General features: G+C 34.9%; 1 protein-coding gene across 1 annotated transcript; it reads right to left on the bottom strand.

Moving 5' to 3' along the window:
- Positions 1–6,878: 6,878 nt before the first annotated feature.
- On the bottom strand, positions 6,879–9,640 carry LOC141718163 (uncharacterized). Its single transcript, XM_074520542.1, has 3 exons — positions 9,365–9,640; positions 8,328–9,298; positions 6,879–8,157 (listed from the first exon to the last, which is right to left on the bottom strand). Exons 1-3 carry the CDS (start codon positions 9,638–9,640, stop codon positions 6,879–6,881), a joined length of 2,526 nt encoding a protein of 841 aa, XP_074376643.1.
- Between the last annotated feature and the right edge of the window lie 356 nt (positions 9,641–9,996).

Below are 9,996 nucleotides of genomic sequence, written 5' to 3'. Positions count from 1 at the left end.
TACATTGGGTGTTTTTGGTTGGTATAGTTTGCTCATTTGTCTTGGATTCCCAAGTCAACCTATTATTGTGGTCGATCTTCTGGAACTTAGGAAATTTGCAGGAAACTGCACAAATGGCTCCATTATCGAAACATGGTCTAATGAATCAACTTGCTGTAATTGGGAATTTGGGGAGGGTCTGATCTGCGGGAAAGGTGATACTCTGTCAGATGGAAGAATAGTAATTTTGTTAAATGTTTCTTGATTAGAGCAATGCCGTTTTGACTTTTTTAATTTTGTAGTAATCTTTTTGCACTAAGCAATAATTTCTTCTCTGGTGGTTTTGAGAGAATCTGATATTAAAGCTCAATCTGGAGCCATTAAAGATCAACAATGGCTAATTATCAATAAGCAAGTATAGAGATAGATTGTATGTATGTATATCTACAGAAATTGTATTGATTAGAAAGAAGAAGATTGGATGTTCTTTTACATCTGTTTCTTATATACAGACTGAGAGAAATGTAAAGTCTCTAACAAACTTTCCTGCCTAAACGTAACTAAGCATTTCTATTTTTAATTTAAATACTGGAATATGCCAATACCCCCCCTTCAAGCTGGACTTCATGGAGGTTCAAACAGAAGACCAAGCTTGAGAGATAGTTCTTTGTGTTGACCAGCGGACAAAGGCTTTGTCATGATATCTGCATGTTGCAGAAAAGTTCTAATATGAAAAATCTTGATGAAGCCAGAATTAACAAAATCTCGAACGAAATGGCAATCCATACGAAGATGTTTAGTGCGTTTTTGAAAGATCTGATGCTCAACAATATATTTAGCAGCAATGTTGTCACAATAGAGATTGATAGGTGTTGGAATAGAAATCTTAAGATCAATGAAAAGGCCTTCTAACCAAACAAGTTCACTAGTAGTATAACTCATACTACGGTATTCAGCTTCAGCAGTACTCTTAGAAACTGTCTTTTGCTTCTTAGTTTTCCAAGAAATCAAAGAGGAACCAAGAAAAATAGCATAACCAGATAGAGACCGAGCAGAAAAGGGACAAGTACCCCAATCAGCATCACAGTATGCTATTAATTCCAGAGAAATGTTTGCCTTATAAAACAAACCAACAATTGAAGTGCCTTTTTGATAGCGTAACACATGTTGGGCAACATTCAAATGAGATTGTGCAGGTGCAGACAGAAACTGAGACAATTGTTGAACAACATAGGAGATATCAGGTCTGGTGAGATTCAAGTAAAGTAACTTGCCAACTAACCTTCTGTAAATTTCAGGATCAGAAAGTGTTGGAGTGTCATCAATGCTTAACTGCAAACCTTTTGATAAAGGAAACACAACAGGAGTACAATTGAGCATATTAGTGTCCTTAAGTAAATCAAGGATGTATTTGCGTTGATTAAGTCTGATTCCAGAAGCATCCCTAGAAACTTCAACCCCAAGAAAATATTTTAGATCACCTAAATCCTTGATAGTAAAAGCTTTATGTAAATCAGATTTGATACTCTGAATTGCATCAAAATCATTTCCAGTAAGAAGTAAATCATCCACATAACAAATAATGGCTGTAAAAGAAGTGTCTTGTTGTTTGACAAATAAGGAATAATCTTGAGTAGATTGACTGTAACCCATATCAATTAAGAATTTAGTCAACTCAATATTCCATTGCCTGGAAGCCTATCTTAAGCCATAAATGGATCTTTTTAATTTACAAACAAAGCCTGGAGGAACATCATAGCCAGAAGGAGGTGCCATGTAGATATCCTCGTCAATAAAACCATGAAGAAACGCATTAATTATATCTAATTGTTGAAGGTGCCAATTGTTTGTAGCAGCTAATGCAATTAAACATCTAACAGTTGTAAACTTGGCCACAGGACTAAAAGTATGCTTGAAATCCTTTCCCTTAATCTGTTTATCCCCTCTTGCCACTAATCTGGCTTTACACCTTTCCACAGAACCATCAGGGTTAAACTTAGTTTTAAAAACCCATTTTGAACCAATAATATGACCATCAAGAGGTAAAGGTGTCAAATCTCAAGTTTCATTTGCCTCAAGATCGACTATCTTTTTTTGCATAGCTTCAACCCATCTAGGGTCCTCTTTGGCTTGCTTATAAGATGAAGGTTCAGAGGTATTTAAAACAGAATTAAGACTTGTCAAATTATGATGGTCAAGATGAGACAGTGATGGTTCAGAAAACATATTAAAAATGTGTGATGTAACAGGAGAAGCAAGAGAAGTAGACTTGCCAGTGGGAAGAACAAAATCATCAAACTTCTTAGGTAACTGAGAAAGTCTAGAAGTTCTTCTAAGTGGAATAATATCAGATGTAGTATGTGGAATGAATATATCAGAAGAAGTAGATGTAGGAGAGTCTGCAGAAGTATTATCAATGACAGGTGGAAGATCAGAAGAAATAGGTGTTATCATTTCGGAATCAAATTCAGAAACAACTGGATTGACCTGAGGTAGAGTAGGGACAATAGGAGAAGAAACAGGAGTTTTGAATGGAAAATAATCTTCCTTAAAATTAACATCTCTACTAAAAAAAACTTGATGAGTTGCAAGATCATATAATTTGTATCCTTTCTGAGCATAAGGATAACCAAGTAAAATGCATCTTCTAGCTCTAGGAGCTAATTTATCTGTTGTTTTGATAGCAGCAAAACATAAACAACCTATGGTTCTTAGATTCTCATAAGAAGCAGATTTCTTCATTAAAACCTCATAAGGTATTTTCCAGCCTAAAACAGAACTAGGCATCAATATAATAAGGTAAGTAGCAGCCAAAATACAATCACCCCAGAATTTAGTTGGAAGATTAACATGAATCCTTATGGCTCTAGCTGTATCTAATAAATGCCTATGTTTTCTCTCTACCCTACCATTCTGTTGAGGATTCCCAACAATACTTTTCTGATACACTATCCCTCTAGAAGCAAAAAGATTGGCACAATTCTGTTGTACAATTTCTGTTCCATTATCAGACCTAACAAACTTAATAGAAGTTTGATAATGATTATCAATATAAACCAAGAAGGCCTGAATAATACTAAAAACTTGATCCTTGGTTGTAAGTAAATGAGTCCAAGTGACTCTGGAAAAATCATCCAAGATAGTCAGAAAATATCGACCTCCAGTCAAATTTGGAGTCTAATATGGGCCCCACAAATATATATGCAATAAATGAAATGATGCAGGAGCAATAGACAGTGAATCATTGAATGGTAATTTGTGATGTTTAGCAAGAATACAAGAATCGCAACTGAATTTATCATGAAATTTGTTACAAGAAAACAGATTGGACAAGTGTTTCATTTTCCCTATAGAAGCATGTCATAATCTTGCATGAAACACATCCAAAACAGGAATAACATTGGAATTCAAACATTGTTGAGAAATGAGATTACAAGATTGAATTTCAGAAGAAAGAAACTTGTAAAGGCCATTTGATCTTGTACCAACAGCCTTGACAGTATTAGTTGAAAGGTCCTGAAATAGACATGAATCTTTATCAAATTTAGCAATTAAATTGTTGTTATCCAACAACTTGCCAACTGATAAAAGATTATGATGAAAATCTGGAACATACAAAACATTGGTAAGTTGAATGTGAGGAAACAAAGATACTGTTCCAGATTGAGAAACCAGTTTACAAGAACCATCTGGTAAAGCAATTTTAATAGGTTCTTGAAGAATTTATAAATCATCAAATAAAGACAAGGAAAAAACCATATGATCACTAGCTCCTGTATCAATTATCCATGATGCAAAATTTGCAGAACAACTAACAGTGGATGCAGAGACAATACCTGCAAAGTTGACAGAACTGGAATCATGTTCAGAAATAGACAATCCTGCATTTTGTTGCATCATCTTCATGATTTCTTTGTAGACATGTGAAACCAGCTGAGGATCCATAGATTGAGCAGCGGGAGAAATATGTGAACCAGATGATATGTCCAGAGGAGATGCTCTAAGAAGACCAGAAGTATCAGCAACATTAGCTGCAAATTTGGTAGAAACACCGGAATTTTTTCCTTTAAGATTCATATACCATTCTGGAACTCCAGTCAGTTTGAAACATTGATCCACAGTATGTCCTTTTTTCTTGCAATGATCACATGTCAAATCAAGCTTTGACCTCTTAAAATCCTTCTTATTCTGAAAAGACCTTGGAACAGAAAATAAAGGCTTATTGCTATAAAATACACTAACATCAGGAACCTTAGACATGTTAATAGTCATACTCTGTTGTTTCTCAATCTGTTGTAAGATATGGTATGCCTTCAAAACAGTTGGTAATGGCTCCATGCTCAACAGATTAGTCTTAACATTGTCATAGTTCTTATTAAGACCACAAATCAATTGAATAAGCTTCTTAGTCTCTGCTGCTTCGTTAGCTTTCTTCAACAAGTCACAAGTACATTTTGCTAAAGCACCACAATTACAATTAAATTATCCTTCAAGTACTTGTAACTTGTCCCACACATTCTTAAGTTTTCCATAATATTCAGCAATCGACAGATTATTTTGTTCAATCTTAGACAGACTAGTCTGAAGTTCATACATCAATGGAGCATTTGATTTACCAAAACGCTCAGAAACATCAAGCCAAAGATCACGAGCAGTAGAAGCAAAGATAAAGCTGTCAGATATTACCTGTTCCGTAGAAAACGTAAGCCATGACATCACCATATAATCATTTCTAGTCCATTTGTTGAAATCTGATGATGTAGAATCAGGCATCGGTAATGTTCCGTCAATAAAACCGAGTTTATTTTTCGCACCAAGCGCCAATTTCACTCCATGACTCCAGTTTATGAAGTTATCACCATTAAGCAACAAATTCCCCAATTGTTGTCTCAGATTATCACCGGAAGAAAGAAAATATGGATTGTTATAGTTGATTGCAGCATTCTGCAAATTAGTGTTTGTATTCTGATTTTCGGTTTCAGTCATATCTATTTCGTAATCAAGAAGGAAATAGAGATTAGAATCAGGAGAATAATCGAATTCAGAAAGAGATCCGAGAGAAAGAAAGATAAAGAGAGAGATTCAAGAGAGATAAGAGATATAAAGAGATCGTAATTGCTAATCAAAGAGAGAGAAAAAGAGATCGTAATTGCTAATCGAAGAAATTAGGGTTTCGATTGATTCGATATCGAAATCAATCAAGAACTCCACAAATCATCAAAGGATAGCTCTGATACCATGAGAGAATCTGATATTAAAGCTCAATCTGGAGCCATTAAAGATCAACAATGGCTAATTATCAATAAGCAAGTATAGAGATAGATTGTATGTATGTATATCTATAACAATTGTATTGATTAGAAAGAAGAAGATTGGATGTTCTTTTACATCTGTTTCTTATATACAGACTGAGAGAAATGTAAAGTCTCTAACAAACTTTCCTGCCTAAACGTAACTAAGCATTTCTATTTTTAATTTAAATACTGGAATATGCCAATACCCCCCCTTCAAGCTGGACTTCATGGGGGTTCAAACAGAAGACCAAGCTTGAGAGATAGTTCTTTGTGTTGACCAGCGGACAAAGGCTTTGTCATGATATCTGCAAGTTGCAGAAAAGTTCTAATATGAAAAAATGAAGCCAGATTTAACAAAATCTCGAACGAAATGGCAATCCATACGAAGATGTTTAGTGCGTTCTTGAAAGATCTGATGTTCATCAATATATTTAGCAGCAATGTTGTCACAATAGAGATTGATAGGTGTAGGAATAGAAATCTTAAGATCAATGAAAAGGCCTTCTAACCAAACAAGTTCACCAGTAGTATAACTCATACTACGGTATTCAGCTTCAGCAGTACTCTTAGAAACTGTCTTTTGCTTCTTAGTTTTCCAAGAAATCAAAGAGGAACCAAGAAAAATAGCATAACCAGATAGAGACCGAGCAGAAAAGGGACAAGTACCCCAATCAGCATCACAGTATGCTATTAATTCCAGAGAAATGTTTGCCTTATAAAACAAACCAACATTTAAAGTGCCTTTCAGATAGCGTAACACATGTTGTGCAGCATTCAAATGAGATTGTGCAGGTGCAGACAGAAACTGAGACAATTGTTGAACAGCATAGGAGATATCAGGTATGGTGAGATTCAAGTAAAGTAACTTGCCAACTAACCTTCTGTAAATTTCAGGATCAGAAAGTGTTGGAGTGTCATTAATGCTTAACTGCAAACCTTTTGATAAAGGAAACACAGCAGGAGTACAATTGAGCATATTAGTGTCCTTAAGTAAATCAAGGATGTATTTGCATTGATTAAGTCTAATTCCAGAAGCATCCCTAGAAACTTCAACCCCAAGAAAATATTTTAGATCACCTAAATCCTTGATAGTAAAAGCTTTATGTAAATCAGATTTGATACTCTGAATTGCATCAAAATCATTTCCAGTAAGAAGTAAATCATCCACATAACAAACAATGGCTGTAAAAGAAGTGTCTTGTTGTTTGACAAATAAGGAATAATCTTGATTAGATTGACTGTAACCCATGTCAATTAAGAATTTCGTCAGCTCAATATTCTATTGCCTGGAAGCCTGTCTTAAGCCATAAATGGATCTTTTTAATTTACAAACAAAGCCTGGAGGAACATCATAGCCAGGATGAGGTGCCATGTAGATATCCTCGTCAATAAAACCATGAAGAAATACATTGTTTATATCTAATTGTTGAAGGTGCCAATTGTTTGCAGCAGCTAATGCAATTAAACATCTAACAGTTGTAAACTTGGCCACAGGACTAAAAGTATGCTTGAAATCCTTTCCCTTAATCTGTTTAGCCCCTCTTGCCACTAATCTGGCTTTACACCTTCCACAGAACCGTCAGGGTTAAACTTAGTTTTAAAAACCTATTTTGAACCAATAACATGACCACCAAGAGGTAAAGGTGTCAGATCCCAAGTTTCATTTGCCTCAAGAGCGACTATCTCTTTTTGCATAGCTTCAACCCATCTAGGGTCCTCTTTGGCTTGCTTATAAGATGAAGGTTCAGAGGTATTTAAAACAGAATTAAGACTTGTCAAATTGTGATGGTCAAGATGAGACAGTGATGGTTCAGAAAACACATTAAAAATGTGTGATGTAACAGGAGAAGCAAGAGAAGTAGACTTGCCAGTGGGAAGAACAAAATCATCAAACTTCTTAGGTAACTGAGAAAGTCTAGAAGTTCTTCTAAGTGGAATAATATCAGATGTAGTATGTGGAATGAATATATCAGAAGAAGTAGATGTAGGAGAGTCTGCTGAAGTATTATCAATGACAGGTGGAAGATCAGAAGAAAAAGGTGTTATCATTTCGGAATCAAATTCAGAAACAACTGGATTGACATGAGGTAGAGTAGGGACAATAGGAGAAGAAACAGGAGTTTTGAATGGAAAATAATCTTCCTTAAAAATAACATCTCTACTAAGAAAAACTTGATGAGTTGCAAGATCATATAATTTGTATCCTTTCTGAGCATAAGGATAACCAAGTAAAATGCATCTTCTAGCTCTAGGAGCTAATTTATCTGTTGTTTTGATAGCAGCAAAACATAAACAGCCTATGGTTCTTAGATTCTCATAAGAAGCAGATTTCTTCATTAAAACCTCATAAGGTATTTTCCAGCCTAAAACAGAACTAGGCATCAATATAATAAGGTAAGTAGCAGCCAAAATACAATTACCCCAGAATTTAGTTGGAAGATTAGCATGAATCCTTATGGCTCTAGCTGTATCGAATAAATGCCTATGTTTTATCTCTACCCTACCATTCTGTTGAGGATTCCCAACAATACTTTTCTGATGCACTATCCCTCTAGAAGCAAAAAGATTGGCACAATTCTGTTGTACAATTTCTGTTCCATTATCAGACCTAACAAACTTAACAGAGTTTTGATAATGATTATCAATATAAACCAAGAAGGCCTGAATAATACTAAAAACTTGATCCTTGGTTGTAAGTAAATGAGTCCAAGTGACTCTGGAAAAATCATCCAAGATAGTCAGAAAATATCGACCTCCAGTCAAATTTGGAGTCTGATATGGGCCCCACAAATATATATGCAATAAATGAAATGATGCAAGAGCAATAGACAGTGAATCATTGAATGGTAATGTGTGATGTTTAGCAAGAATACAAGAATCGCAACTGAATTTATCATGAAATTTGTTACAAGAAAACAGATTGGACAAGTGTTTCATTTTCCCTATAGAAGCATGTCCTAATCTTGCATGAAACACATCCAAAGCAGGAATAACATTAGAATTCAAACATTGTTGAGAAATGAGATTACAATATTGAATTTCAGAAGAAAAAACTTGTAAAGTCCATTTGATCTTGTACCAACAGCCTTGACAGTATTAGTTGAAAGGTCCTGAAATAGACAGGAATCTTTATCAAATTTAGCAATTAAATTGTTGCTATCCAACAACTTGCCAACTGATAAAAGATTATGATGAAAATATGGAATATACAAAACATTGGTAAGTCGAATGTGAGGAAACAAAGATATTGTTCCAGATTGAGAAACCAGTTTACAAGAACCATCTGGTAAAGCAATTTTAATAGGTTCTTGAAGAATTTGTAAATCATCAAATAAAGACAAGGAAAAAACCATATGATCACTAGCTCCTGTATCAATTATCCATGATGCAAAATTTGCAGAACAACTAATAGTGGATGTAGAGACAATACCTGCAAAGTTGACAGAACTGGAATCATGTTCAGAAATAGACAATCCTGCATTTTGTTGCATCATCTTCATGATTTCTTTGTAGACATGTGAAACCAGCTGAGGATCCATAGATTGAGCAGCGGGAGAAATATTTGAACCAGATGATATGTCCAGAGGAGATGCTCTAAGAAGACCAGAAGTATCAGCAATATTAGCTGCAAATTTGGTAGAAACACCAAAATTCTTTCCTTTAAGATTCATATACCATTCTGGAACTCCAGTCAGTTTGAAACATTGATCCACAGTATGTCCTTTTTTCTTATAATGATCACATGTCAAATCAAGCTTTGACCTCTTAAAATCCTTCTTATTCTGAAAAGACCTTGGAACAGAAAATGAAGGCTTATTGCTATAAAATACACTAACATCAGGAACCTTAGACATGTTAATAGTCATACTCTGTTGTTTCTCAATCTGTTCTAAGATATGGTATGCCTTCAAAATAGTTGGTAATGGCTCCATGCTCAACATATTAGTCTTAACATTGTCATAGTTCTTATTAAGACCACAAATCAATTGAATAAGCTTCTTAGTCTCTGCTGCTTCATTAGCTTTCTTCAACAAGTCACAAGTACATTTTGCTAAAGCACCACAATTACAATTAAATTATCCTTCAAGTACTTGTAACTTGTCCCACACATTCTTAAGTTTTCCATAATATTCAGCAATCGACAGATTATTTTGTTCAATCTTAGACAGACTAGTCTGAAGTTCATACAGCAATGGAGCATTTGATTTACCAAAACGCTCAGAAACATCAAGCCAAAGATCACGAGCAGTAGAAGCAAAGATAAAGCTGTCAGATATTACCTGTTCCGTAGAAAACGTAAGCCATGACATCACCATATAATCATTTCTAGTCCATTTGTTGAAATCTGATGATGTAGAATCAGGCATCGGTAATGTTCCGTCAATAAAACCGAGTTTATTTTTCGCACCAAGCGCCAATTTCACTCCACGACTCCAGTTTATGAAGTTATCACCATTAAGCAACAAATTCCCCAATTGTTATCTCGAATTATCACCGGAAGAAAGAAAATATGGATCGTTATAGTTGATTGCAGCATTTTGCAAATTAGTGTTTGTATTCCGATTTTCGGTTTCAGCCATATCTATTTCATAATCAAGAAGGAAATAGAGATTAGAATCAGGAGAACAATCGAATTCAGAAAGAGATCCGAGAGAAAGAAAGATAAGGAGAGAGATTCAAGAGAGATAAGAGATATAAAGAGATCGTAATTGCTAATCGAAGA

Source organism: Apium graveolens, chromosome 4 (assembly GCF_009905375.1).
Source record: "Apium graveolens cultivar Ventura chromosome 4, ASM990537v1, whole genome shotgun sequence".
Lineage (NCBI taxonomy): Eukaryota > Viridiplantae > Streptophyta > Magnoliopsida > Apiales > Apiaceae > Apium > Apium graveolens.
Note: the sequence above shows the minus strand (reverse complement) of the source record. Positions and strands in the feature narration are given on the sequence as shown.

What these genes read in the sequence shown, in the direction of transcription:
- LOC141718163 (XM_074520542.1), bottom strand. Translation starts at nt 9,640, where the DNA reads ATGCCTGATTCTACATCATCAGATTTCAACAAATGGACTAGAAATGAT. An exon ending in ATGTGTGGGACAAGTTACAA is followed by an intron (nt 9,299 to 9,364) that starts GTACTTGAAGGA and finishes GACTTGTTGAAG; the next exon opens with AAAGCTAATGAAGCAGCAGA. An exon ending in AGATCAAATGGACTTTACAA is followed by an intron (nt 8,158 to 8,327) that starts GTTTTTTCTTCT and finishes TGATAAATTCAG; the next exon opens with TTGCGATTCTTGTATTCTTG.